This window comes from Chlorocebus sabaeus, chromosome 3, assembly GCF_047675955.1.
Source record: "Chlorocebus sabaeus isolate Y175 chromosome 3, mChlSab1.0.hap1, whole genome shotgun sequence".
NCBI lineage: Eukaryota > Metazoa > Chordata > Mammalia > Primates > Cercopithecidae > Chlorocebus > Chlorocebus sabaeus.
In genome coordinates this window covers 17462207-17476414 of record NC_132906.1, presented here as the reverse complement: position 1 = coordinate 17476414, position 14208 = coordinate 17462207, and the positions used below count along the sequence as shown (strand labels likewise).

Below are 14208 nucleotides of genomic sequence, written 5' to 3'. Positions count from 1 at the left end.
CTCATTGTGGTTCAAGTCCAGTTTACAAAAATAAGTTGATAAGATATACACTGATACAATATAGAATAACACTAAGAAAGAAAGTATCAATAAAAAGTCTAATTAACTTTATTTGTTTCTGAAAGAGGGTTTAATGAAACCCACTGGTATTCAGTTATTTATTTCATAACTATTATTGAACCCCTACCAGGCATGCCAGGTGTTTTTGCTAGGTATGTGTGCTAGGTGCTGAATATACACCATTGAGCAAGGCAGGCACAATCTTCACTTAAGAGGCATTTACAATCTCATGTAGCTGCAGCATTTAAGTTTATGCAGGTTGAAAAAAACATTCAAGAAAATCATCTAGGCTTATTCCAAAAGTCACTTAGGTAAGACAGCTAGAGATTAGCTTCCTCAGAATAAAAAGATACCCAGTAACATATACCCAATTGCAATGACTTCCCACACCAGCCAGCATGAGTACAGACTCAGTTACATTCTCAAAACCATGAAAGAAGCTATAATTTCCCCCCTCAAACACAATCCCCAAAAAGCAAAGTGCAAAAGATATACATGACAAATAGAGTATCCCTCTCATCTGTAAAGTGATACCTTCTGCAAAAGCAACATCGCTCTCTTGCCCGAATCCCATGGATCCATCAGACAACCAGAGACTCTTCTTAGAGAGCAGGTACATTTGGGTGTTTAAGCTAAACTCAGCAGCCACTGGATCACTGACCTAAAACCAAAGGCAAAAGTCCTTTCATGCATGGGTGGTTCTGATGATGCACAAACATACTGTTCACAGATTACACACATTCACTGGACACTGACTGTAGAACACGAAGCACTGCACTGCAATTTTCACAAGCCACCTTAAAGAGCTGTAACATTGCTTTTGTCCTTGAGACGGTGAAACTGGTGGGGTCAAGTCATTTTTTGAATGGGACTAAACAGCATTGCTTGAGCTCATTTCCACTGGTTTATTGGGTATATAAAGGACTTGTAAATATCATTGTCAGTAGAAGGTCAATAGTATAAATTCTTGAAAGGAAGATGCCATCACATTTCTTATAGTACATAATGGCAATGAGGTACTTTGAGGTGGTTTGAGCTACAGGATTTCATTCTCTTTAGAGAAGAACAAGAAAAGGAAGGCAGAAGTGTGGGGAAAATTCTCAAATCTCCAAGACAGCAAACTTCAGGAGGAGACAAGATAAGATCAGATAAGAAAAAAATAACCATTGCATACATTTAAACTCTGAATTTTACATCCTGTGCTAACAACAGATAAAGAGCAAATCTTTCCTCATTCTTTTATCCCTTGCTTCCTTAACTGTCTGATTTCTTTTCTTTTCAGCATGCAAGAATTAAAGTTATTCATGTGTGGATACTTCTTTTTTTTTAAACTAATAAATGAAAAACAAAGTGGGATTCTGCAAGTCATGAGACGATAATTCTATAAGCCACACCTGTTGGAATCGGATGTCAAGGTCAAAGGTGACAGGCTCTCTGGGGTTGCAGGTGACTGGTAGGCGGTATTCCTGATGTGATGGGGCGGTGCATGGCACCAGCTTCACAGTATAGGTGCCTGAGTAGTCACGTACCTTTGAGGAGAAGACATTGATATATTATATTTAAAAATCTGAGGTGTAATCAGACAGCAGCAGCAGAAGAAAATCAATGAAGAGTCTTAGTCACTTACGGCAAAGTCAGAGACAAAGCTCCACTGCTGTATTGGCTGGTTATAGGTTGGTTCACTCCTTATGAGGTGGAGGGAAAATGTCAGGCCTGGATGATCAGCTGACATGATCACTGAGTTTGTAAAGGATGCTAGGAAAGTGCCAGTAATGAAAATAACGACATAGTGGTTCAATGAAGAGAGCATAACAGTTTAGAGTTTTCAAAATACACTATCATACATTATTTGCTTCTGTTCTTATAAGAAGGCTGCAAAGCAGTCATGGTTGGTATAATTATCCTCCTCTGGCAGATGAAGAAACTGGGCTGTGAGTGACTATGTGACTTTCCAAAGATCACACAGCTAGGATGGGACTTTCTGGTTCCCACTTCAGTGCTGTTTCTGCTCTATAGTTCTGTCAAAAGATAATTGCACAGAAACGCTCAGATTGTTCAGAGCTACTTTCTGGGGAGTCAGAGCAGCACAATAAAGGGTGATGTGAAAGCATTTATTGTGCACCGAAGCTATGAGCTGAACTTAAAATAGTCTGTTAGTATCCACACAGCTGGGCAAACCCAATTTATGAATGGAGTCTAATTTTACTTAGATTGCCTGCCATCACGGCTACACAAAGATTCAGTTTATTAGAAAGGTAGGCATGTAGAAGAAAGCTGTATAGACCAGAAAATCCTCATTTTCCAGAACTGTCAAATACAATAAAGCAAAATGATTTTTTTGGATTATTTCTTTCTTGTAGCTCAGTTCCATAAAAATACAATGAAGCCTCTTTATCTTCCTAATTGTTTCGCCCTATTCTCTTTTGTTAGAGTTCAAGCCCAGAAAAAGAAAGGATATAAAGATGTTGAGTGAACTATTTTCCCTTTCCCAATCTAACATAAGCTGGCAGAAAAATAGCTTATTTTTTATTTGACTCTCCATGTTACTAAATTGGTAATATGGAGAGTCAAATAAAAAATAAGCTCTTTCTAGTGAAATGTCCCTTATTAAAAAAAAAAAAAACAAATGAAGTTAGACGTGGGATTTTATCGACTGCTGCCTTATTGATATTCAAAGCACGGTACATCACAGTTAGTAAAATTGCATAGCCAATACTTATTAAACATAATTAACATGTCCAAAACGTAAATATGAAAGTGAAGTACCTCTTCTGACCCTATTAAAAGGGTTTCTCACAGTACCTAGGAAAAAGCTGTGAAAAGAGAACTGCCTGCTGAATGAATCATCTGCAATTCAATTTGCACAATGGAAGCAAAGCAGAGAAAGAAATCATTATTCGTATGCTCTTTAAGGAAAACTTTACTTAAAATGAACTCAATAGAGTTTCCTTTTAATTTTACTCTTATTATTTTGCATTTTCTCTGAGAGTCTGCATAATGATAATTTTGTGGGTTATGAGATGAAGCTGAACAATTATCAAGCCCTCATGGGGACAATCGAACATGTACAATTCATTTGAGATTAAGGGCTTCAGTGGTAACAGGGAAGCAGGCTGAAATGTGTGAAGATGGAAAGTCTACCTCACTTTTGCGTGATGAGTGGTTGTTAAAAGATAACGGGGCTTACCGGGATGTGACAGCACAAATAAGCCATGGAACTGAGCCTCTGTCTTGAAGTGCACAGCCAAGCGCCCCTCATCACCGATGCGCATGCTGGTTGGATAGAGAGAGCCTATAATGCAGAGAGTACCAAGAATGACAATATATGTAGCCAGAGACCTCTTATATACAGATTCCTTCCAAAAAGTAATTCACGTTTGACTTGTCTTTAAGCATTCTGGGCAAAGCGTATTATCAGAAGAATTCTGAATAATGGAGGCAGAAGTATCTTCATTTTCTTTTCTAAGCAGAAAAGGGAGCCAAAATGAATTGTTAAGTAACGTGAGTGAAGTCACTATGAAATACACAGATTAATTAAAATAGATCAAGTTTTTTTTTAATCTGAATTTACAAAAATGAAGCTGTAAACTGAGAGGCATTACAAAATTGTCAAAATGATGGAGATTCGGACATGTAAATAGAAATAGGTTTGAGTTATCCAGAATTATTCCTAATTTTATAGACTTAAAGAAAGCTCTGAAGCTTTCCCAAGAAACTTAGCAGTTTGATAAAATTTGGCTCCAGAAATCACAAGCAAACAAGAGATCCTATGTGGAGGTTGGGAACCACAGAAAAATCCTCATTAAGATTAACTTAAATATACATCTTCTAAAACAAGACATGGACTTAAAACATTTGAAATAATTTGGAATCATAACTCAGGGTGATCATATTACCTGTCACATAGCTCTAAAACAGAAACTATTCAAAATGAAACAGGGAGAAAAAAAGACAACAACAAAATGAACAGAGCATAAATAGGTTTTAATCCGCTTAAGAGAGTAGATTTACATTTGAGGTGTACGATTAACTCTGTTTTCCTGCTGGCTGATAAAATGTAGTACTGGCATGACACTGCGGAGGTTTGTGGAATCAGAACAGTAATATATGTCTGAAAAACAAAAAGCATGCATCGTACTAATGGATTTATTAGATTGACGCTTGTGGACTTTGAACTATGAGCCCAACATGGAGATTGAAACCAAGTTTTGCAAATGCTTGCAAACTCGAGCTAGTGGCATTCACAGAGTTTGCAGACGTTCAGCTAAAGTATCCCAGAGTAACCAAATTTTAAATCAGAAGGAGATATTAGAAGTTTCATCTATCATTCAGAAAAAATTAAGTCCCAGAAAGATTAAGCAATATGCTTGAGATCTCACAGCTAGTTAGTTGTAGAGTCATGACTAGAATCCAGGCCACAGTTTGTATTTAATTTAAATGCACCTCTTTTTTTCTGAAATAAAAATGTGTAACTTTTTCCCTAGGTCATTTCTTGTTTTCGTCGGAGCTTCCTCTATCCATTTTCTAGAATCCAGAAAAATATATATGTTGTGTTATGTAACACATAAATAATTAATCACCTAAAATAGATCACAAGGATAAAATATGCATGAAATACATAAAGTTATATTTAATAATTCCATATTACACAAAATTTAAAGTGTAATGTGATTTAAAGAGTTTTTTTTGATGAAAAAGGTGAAATTATCTTATTATAGAATAGAAAAACAAAATCTATTGAAAGTTGTTTGTACTACTGTTAGCAATGGCAAAAAAAATCCTCTTAAATAATTTAAATAGGTTACAAAACTGTAGAGTGTTCCAAGTCTTCGGAACTCACCTTGAAGTTCAGCCTCTGGGGGGCTGCCAATTCCATCATTCCACAAGATGGCAGTGTCGTACACAAAAGTTAGACGAAGCTCTGACTTCAAGTCAAAATGCTGCCAGCCTCCTACCCCCACGGGGGAATGGAACACGTAGGAAACATACAGAGGGACTCGAAGGGTCACATAGGACTGCACTAGGTTTAGGACCTAAAACAATACAATTACATCTATCAACATGACTCAGTGTTAACTAAATGAGCCTAATTTTGTACAAGTCATTTTCTCCTTTTGTTTAACTGAAGATTGTGAGTAATCACTCAGAAGAGGAAATGACAGCATTTTATAACACTGTTTTCCCTTCACTTAATTTTGGATCGATTAAACAGTTGTTACAAACTACCTTCATTGGCAACAAAGGATATGTACCAGAAATCCTTAAGACAGTGCATTATTTTGAGCATACTATACTTACAAAATCCTCTTTACTTTAGAGCAGTTTTATGAAGATAGTTTACATACCATATAATTCACCTATTTAAAGTAAACAATTCAATGGTTCTTAGTATATTCAAGGAGTTGTGCAACCCACACAATCAATTTTAGAAGATTTTCATCACCTCCAAAAGGAAGCCTGTACTTATTAGCAGTCATCCCCTAATCCCTCCTCCTCACCTGTCCCTGGCAACCACTAGGTCTTTATGCATTTGTCTATCGTGGACCTTTTGGAATCATACAAAATGTGGTCTTTTGTGATAGATTTCTTTCATTTAGCATAATGTTTTCAAGGTGCATCCACGTTGGAGCACGTTTCAATACTTCATTCCCCCGTTACTGAATTGCATCCCATTGCATGCACGCATTACATTTCATTTATCTGTTTATCACTTCATGGCCATTTGGGTTGTTTCCAGTTTTTGGCTATTATAAAAAATGCTGCTATGAGCTACTTTTTTATTAAGGGAATATGAAACATAGATCTGGAAGCAAATATATTTACTAATAATGTATAACATTTATAATATCTCAAGAATAATTAGTTGAAATGAAATGTCTTGCCTTGAATTTTATGTTTTCCTCTTTCTGGTATTTAGTAGATGGGTTGGGAATAGTGGAGGATAAACTAATATTTATTTATTGAGTACTTACCATATTTCAGAAACTGTACTTGTTTTTCAATAAACACTATTTAATATTTTCACTCTCCACCATAATTATATTTACATGTATGGATGGATAGTTGGATGGTCAGTGGATGACAGATAGAAAGAGAAGAAGATAAAATTAAGACTCAAAGGAAAAAGGCAAATGTCCCACAGTATTCTCGAAGCCTCCTGAATGGCTCGGACAAGATCAGAACTCGGCTTCTGGCCCATGTTTTTTCCTATTCTGTCATACTTCATCGTATTCCAAACAAAGATGAAGGCAGTCCTAAGGTCATCTAACAAAGGTTATCATATTTAATTCTCAAAATAGCTCTGCACGATAGTAGGACAAATACAACCAGCCTCTTCTACACAAGAGGAAAGGACTTAGGTCAGATCACACTCCATAGAAGTTTCAGTCAGGCTGTCTGATAATGGTCTAGCTCTCCTTCTACACTGAGCTCACAACAAGAATCACAGGCGTAAGTTAGCAAATAATGTAAACCACGAGAACTATAATTTAGAACATTCTGATGAAGTTAAAAGTAAACTGCTCATGTCACAAAAATAATGACCTGAATCCCTAATAAAAATACACAGAAAAGAACCATCAACCAAACAAATGATTTTATTCTTAACTGTATAGTATAGTAGCTAGCATTCCCTATTACCTGCTAGCCTGGCCAGCAGGAGAGGTGCTTTGCATTAAAAGTCCTTTGAGACAGTAGTTTCTATGGGCGGCTGTTATTACTTCATTGAGCAAACGATTTTGAAGTGCAGTGAAATGGACAGTGATTAAGTCAATCCATATGCCACTAGTCCTTAAGATTAATATTTTACCTTACAATTTTAATAAACCATGATTTTAAAAAATAATTAGGCTTTAGTCATAGATTCCCAATTAAACTTTATAGGTGCTAAGAAGAATCTTCTCCAATATTATATTCTATCCATCGAATGTTACTGAGTATGCTATTTTGGAGGGAATTAGTAATATTCACTTCCTATGAATAAGTTACTTGGAGTACAGCTCCCCAACTAATTCTTGTTTGATTTTCTTTGGTGTTGTGGTAAACTAGAGTTTGATCATTTTTGGACACAGAATCAGCATTCCATTGCATTTTCTTAGTACCCATGGCTAGGTCTTCTTTCTGTCTACTTAGAATCTCTACCTAGAGGAACTGGAGCCTAAATGAAGCTACCTTGACCATCTAGATCACCTACCTTCTTCAAAAGTGAAGAGTGCAATGCAATCATTCTAACTTTTAGATGTCAACTTAAAAAGCACTTAATTTTCTTTCAGCCTATATCACAGGACTTTTCAAGGTATTTGTTTATACTGAAAGAAATATCTGTCAAATCTTAACGACACTGAGACACAATGAGTGACTTCATATGTCCTCATTGCTGTTTGAAGTTTCTTCATCAAAGGCAAGCAATACTTTAAATTCCATATTTAAAAGGAAAGTGTAAAATGCAAATATCATGGAAAAAGTAACACACTGTCAAATTTATTCTACTACACACTGGGGTAAGTATATATCTTGCAAAATAATTTAGAGTGGCTTACATATAAAAGAAAATCAGTGTACAAAGTATAAAACAGTGGGATGGAAAAATGACCTCTTAAGTATATTCCAGCCTCAAAGTTTCATATTCCTAAATCAAATACACAGTAAAAAAGAGGCATAATTATTCCTCAAAGCAACCAAGAAAAAAAATGTGTTTACTTTTCTAAAATTATGCTATGTCTTCTCATAAGTACATTATAATTTCATGTTTTAAGTGAAAACTATGATTGGGGTTGCGTTTCTGTAGCTTATTCATGCACATTGAACAGTGTTATCAGTCACTGTTTACCTTACAAATGGGAGAGTTAAGATTCTACGTTGCAAAACAGTGAGCCAGGACAATAAAAGGTCAAATGATCTGCAGTCTTCAATTATTTAAAAAAATTGGTTTCAAGAGAAAAGCTACCAAACTATTCCATAGTTCTAAGAACTTAATTTAGCTTAATAACTATTTTTTATTGTGGACCCAAACAACTTTAAATTTTGTTTACAAAATATGTGTCACACATAAAGGTAGAGTGGAATCATTTATTTAATTCATCTCTATTTTGCTTTTCCTGCTATTTATCTGTGTTTATATTTTAGAAACTAATAAAATCATTTTAGAGTCAAGTATCATTAGAGAAATTCCAAACTTGTTTTTCTTGGCAAGTAAAATTCTTCACTTTTATGAGGGATGATCTGACTCCTTTGTTGCTCTGTAAGCTTCTTGTCTGGTGTCCTCATGAGTACTTGGTATATTCCCTGGCACAGAGTAGGTGTTCACTGAATATTTCTTTAATGAATGAACATACAAATAAATGAGATGGCAAAATCAGATATAGTTTTAGTAACAGCTGAAGCTACATGTAGCCTAGCTGCAAAAAAGTTAATCATACTTCATTGCTGTTAACAGATAACTATCCTGTTCACTAATAAGGTAAATATTCTGAATTGGGAGGTTGGAGAAGGCAGAAAACCCTTACAGAGTGTGCTAGGTTTTCATTTACAAAGAAAAATGCAGGAACTTGACAACATTTTACGGTAGTAGCTTTAGCTACTGAGAACACATTTAAAAAATCAATTCTCTATCATGTTGTTCCTAGCAAAAGCAATTGCCAGTTGATAAAATGTGTTTGTGCAGTGATTACCTTGAGCTAAGATGCCAAATTTGGGAAGGACTAGAGGAGGGCAAGCAATGTCTGCTAGGCGCTTGGCCTGGGCTCTGTGGGATTGTTGAGGACAAACAGACCTGGGTCAGCACCGGCTTGCTGCGGGGGCTGTTTACTGAGGTGGTCAATAAAACCACGAAGGCTCTCTGAAGCACATGGAGTCTGTGCTGATGGTTTGCTTTTAATTTTTCTCCATTTTTCCATCCTTAATGCTGAAATGCAAAAGTTTGGAAGGCCCTCATGACATTCTAAAATAGAGTGTAAAGTAGAATTTACCAAGCATTTACTTTGCTTTCCTTCAGGTGCCATCTCATGAAATATGCTTGCATTCAACACTGATCTGCCTATATTCAGATGAAGCTGTAGACCACTGTTGTTAGGACATGGATTTGCACCGTTTTACAAACAGTGGGTGTGGATGTAATCTGGCGTGTATTTTCACGAACACTGTCAGGCAGCATATTTGTACCAAGAACAAAGGAAAAAGTTCATCTGGGTTTCTTGCAATTGAATCTGTGACCATATCCATTCCTCACATTCACTCACATTCAATTTAACGCCCAGATAAGCATTATGATGTGTTTAATAGCATAAGTTTATAGCTACATGAACCTGGGCTGGTTATTTGAATTCTCTTTGCTTCAGCTTTCTAATCTGTAAACAAACAACAAACAACAACAACAACAAAAACAAAGAAAAAAGGCAAAAATAGTACTTATCTCAAAGGGTTGTTCTGAGGCTAGAATGAGTTGAAATATACAAAGTATTTAGAAGAATGGCAGGCATGTAGTAAACGATAAATAAATGTAAGCTATTACAATTATCACTGTCGTTGCTGTTATTGTTAGTACTATTATTAGATATTTTGTTCCCCTCATTATAAGCCAAAGCTAATGGAGGAAAATTAGGGCAATATCTCAGAGGGTTGAATTTCTTCTACTTTAGTTTTTATTTTCTTCTCCCTCACCTATGTGTAAATCATATATGTGTGTATGTTGAGATGAGGGTGTAGGAGAATATCAACAGCAAGGGGAAAAGTAGAAGCTTAACCTCCAGGAAGAAGGTAGAAGAAAATGGGATGGCCATCTGTGATGGTCAATTTTTGGTTTCAGCTTTACCAGATTAAGGGATACTCAGAGAGTGGGTAAAGCATTATTTCTGGGTGTCTCCATGAGAGTGTTTCCAGAAAAGATTGGCATTTGAATCTGTGGACTGAATAAGGAAGACCCATCCTCACTCAGTGTGGGTGGGCACCACCAAATTGGCTAAGGCCTAGACAGACAAAAAAGGAAAAGAAAAGGACAAAAAGAGTACTTATATCTCAAAGGATTGCTGTGAATTCTCTCTCTCTCCTGGAGCTGGGACACTCTTCTTTTCCTTCTCTTGGATATCAGAACTCCAAGTTCTCTGGTGTTTAGACTTGGGGACTTTACCTGGGTTCTTAGGCCTTTGGCATCTTAGAGTGGGCCACGCCACTGGCTTCCCTGGTTCTCCATCTTGCAGATGGCCTGCCATGGAACTGTTCAGTCTCTACGATCTCTAGAGCTAATTCTCACAAGGAATCCCTTCTCATCTACCTATTCTGTCTCTGGGGAGAACCCTGACTAACATAATATCTCAAGCTTCACTCCAAGAGAGTAAGCAACATGTTTTATTAAATTGTATTACCATTTAATTTACAATAAGGATTTTAGAATTTTATAACAAGATCCTAAAATCTCAATGATTTACTCTGAATCTGGATATCACTCTGATATTGATCATCATGGTTATGCTATTAAATTTATGTTTAACAATGCAAAAGCAGAAGTCTTTCAGAAGGAATTCATACAAGTTAGCCATCTTCCTTAAGAAAGTAGCGCAAACTATTAAGAACTGAATTATGTTGTAATTCTTATATTGTACTCTCTCCTAATATTATGGAACGTAAGCTTTTCTAACAGGTAAAACTTAACTGAAAACCTACAATTGCTGATTTTCACCTAATGGAGTAGAATCGTTGTCAGCCCCAATAGAGAAGCAGAGTAATGACTTTTCTAGCTGGCAGAAGTCACAGGAAGAAAAAAAATACTGAACACAAATAATTTGATACAGGAACCGGAATTTTAAAAACTTAGCAAAGTATACTCACTTTAGCTAATCTAAATTTTATAGTAAGATTTGATTTGAAGAATGAACACAGTAGAGGGCAGGATTTGCATTCAAAATAAAACAGCCTTGCTACATTAAAAAAGTAGACAGATATCATAGGATAAAGCTTAGGCAGGCAAGTGCAGGGTTTTTGTTATTGATAGAAAAGGCTACCTGGGTAACATACAAAAGATGGAGAAGTGCTGCCACTTTGTGGAGACGATAGAAAACATTGTTAAGGGTAAAAACAGACTATGAACTAGATGAGATCCACAGAGAAGCTCAATAGCATGAAGTGATTTTTTAAAAAAATTTTTAAAAAATTTTTTGAGATGAAGTTTCACTCTTGTGGCCCAGGCTGGAGTGCAATAGCGCGATCTCGGCTCACCACAACCTCTGCCTCCCGGTTCAAGCTATTCTCCTTCCTCAGTCTTCTGAGTAGCTGGGATTACAGGCATGCGCCACCACGCCCGGCTAATGGTTTTTTTTTTTTCTTTTTTTTTTGTTGTTGACGGAGTCTCGCTCTATTGCCTAGGCTGGAATGCAGTGGTGCAATCTCGGCTCACTCCAACCTCCACCTCTCGGGTTCAAGTGATTCTCCTGCCCCAGCCTCCTGAGTAGCTGGGGTTACAGGCACCCGCCACCACCTCCGGCTAATTTTTGTATTTCTTTTTTTAGTAGAGAGGGGGTTTCTCCATGTTGGTCAGGCTGCTCTCGAACACCCGACCTCAGGTGATCTGCCGGCCTCGGCCTCCCAAAGTGCTGTGATTACACGCGTGAGCCACCGCGCCTGGTGTATGAAGTGATTTTAAAAGGAATGAGAACTACAATGTAATCCTATTTCTATATCCAATTTTGTTTATGCCAATAGATGCTGTAATGTAAGCAAGAATCAGAGAAAAGTAACCAGAAAGGAAATAGAAATAATTTAGTAACGGATTGGAAGCAGCTTTGAAAGGAAGACCTGAAGGAACCAGAGATACCTGATCTATAAAGAAAAAGGGTACGGTAGATTTGTTAATATAAGCCTTTATTTTTCTTATGCAGATTGAATCTTTATTTTTCCATGTTTCTTTCAGGTGGCAAAAACAGGTTAGGAAAGAGGAATCTACAGGATAAACACTTATAAGTGTTTAAGTGACTTGCTGAAAGACATATAGCTAGAAAATATCAGAGCCAAATTTTGGTCAGCCCTTGCTTGATTCTAATATCCAGATTCCACCATCTTATACTGCCTCTCTATTGCTATTTCTATTGGCATTTTTAGCAAACCCTGCAAGTTACTAAATATTGCTGCTTTTTGACAAGCTGACCATGGTCATATCTCACCACCTCTGAGTCCAATTCAACATCAACACCAGCTGAGCTTGTCGAAGTCCACAGCTTTACTCTGGGATTACCTCATACTAGTTATCTAGTTTTTCTTTGCTACTGGTTGTTGTATATTTCAACACCTTATAAATATAGCAGAAAAAATGCAGCCTCACTTTAGCTCAATCTGGAAGGGCATTATATAGTCTGTATACCATTCAACACTTCAATGCATAAACCTACTTATGTAACTCCTTGTTTAGTTCAGGTAAGTTACAGCATTGCTTTTAGTTCAAATACTCATGACAATTTTAAATTATGCCCTACATATGTTAGATTCTCTATTGTAACCCTGAAGAAGATCTTGCGTCCTTATCATTTTAACAACTTTGTTGCTGACGATGGGGTAGGGGTGAGGATTGTGTGTGTGTATGTGTATTTTATGTGTGAATGTCTGTGTAGTATGAAGAATCAGTAACTATAGAGTGAAAATAAAAATGAGCTTTTAATAAAAACACTTTTGACTATGTTAATGATAGATAAATGAATCAAAAAGCGAGAAAGAGGAGAAAAACAGAAAGAAAAGGAAGGAGAGTAAAAAAGGAGGCTAGAAGAAGAGAAAATTTTATAAAAGTAAGAGAAGAAGAAAGTTAGAAAAGAGGGAGAAAAATTAGACTGACTCCCGGGATTGCAAAACCTCACTTTAGGTGGCTCATGATACAACATCACAGGCATCTACACATAAACACAAAAAACAGATAGTGTATACCTTGAAGAGAAGTCAGTATTTGGATTTTTATAATATCAGAGTAGATTTTGAGCTTAAGGCAATAATTATACAGCATCCTTTTGACATAGATATAATATCTCTAACCCACTGTCAAAAACTACATATATTCTGGTCCATTGTTCAGAAATAGACATGGATTTTAACACCATGTCAGTTGGCGGTCCCCTGTTGTCAGTAATGACCTACACCACCAAGATGGAAAACTGGAGTTGGGACTTAGTACAAATCTATGTGACAAAACAAACCAATTGGTTTGTCCAGTGACCAAACTCAGGTGTTATAAATCTGTACCTGTCCATCCGTTCCAATGGTGCCACCACAGTCAGCAAGGAGTTCTGACATGTCATAGTAGCTAACAAACTCCCATAAACAGGCCTCTAGGTTCAGGTTCCGGTAGAAGCGTAAGGTATTGGAACCTCTGACAGACAAGCTGTACTGGTAAGGATATGTCTCTCCAATTATTTCTGGATTTTTGGTAGCATCAGTCAAGAAACCATAATGAGTCTTCACTTCAGTATAATCCAGGAGGTTGGAGCACTTGTGGTTTCCAACTCTTGTGCCGTCAGGGCTGAGGGTGAGCTCAAAGTTGGAAAGCTCTCTAGTGGAGATCACAGGGAGCATGCCTATGGTAAATCGAAATCACTGTTAACATTCTTTCAGGTAGCCAAGAATTTTGAACACTTTAAAACTTCTTTATCTCTTGAGAAAACAACTGTCATAAAATACCATCCAGCAGTGATAACCAAAGTGGTGTCCAGGCCCAGTGATGCGGCTTACACCTGTAATCCCAGCACTTTGGGAGGTCGAGGTAGATGGATCACCTGAGGTCAGGAGTTCAAGACCAGCCTGGCCAACAGGATGAAACCCTGTCTCTACCAAAATTACAATAGCCAGGCATGGTGGCGGGTGCCTGTAATCCCAGCTACTTGGGAGGCCGAGGCAGGAGAATTGCTTGAACCCGGAAGGCAGAGGTTGCAGTGAGCTGAGATCGCGCCACTGAACTCCAGCCTGGACAACAAGAGTGAAACTCCATCTCAAAAAAAAACCCCACAAAAAACAAAAAAATAAAAAAGTGGTATACTAAGAATCCTGGGGTTCCCCAGGAAAATTTCAAGAGATCCACGACTTAAAAGCTATTTTCATAATGATACTAAGTTATTATGTGACTTTGCCACCCATATTCTCTCACAAGTGCGGTTTTTCGGAGACTACAAGATATGATAAATT

General features: G+C 37.1%; 1 protein-coding gene across 1 annotated transcript in view; it reads right to left on the bottom strand.

Moving 5' to 3' along the window:
• Positions 1-14208, bottom strand: part of FREM2 (FRAS1 related extracellular matrix 2) — a 183003-nt gene that overhangs the window by 9414 nt on the left and 159381 nt on the right. Inside the window, exons 16-21 of the mRNA XM_007960195.3 lie at positions 13273-13604; positions 4901-5093; positions 3248-3352; positions 1688-1815; positions 1455-1589; positions 595-721 (exon numbers count right to left, since the gene is read on the bottom strand). Of these exons, the coding sequence (XP_007958386.3) occupies positions 595-721; positions 1455-1589; positions 1688-1815; positions 3248-3352; positions 4901-5093; positions 13273-13604 (1020 nt within the window). The remainder of the gene's footprint in view (positions 1-594; positions 722-1454; positions 1590-1687; positions 1816-3247; positions 3353-4900; positions 5094-13272; positions 13605-14208) is intronic.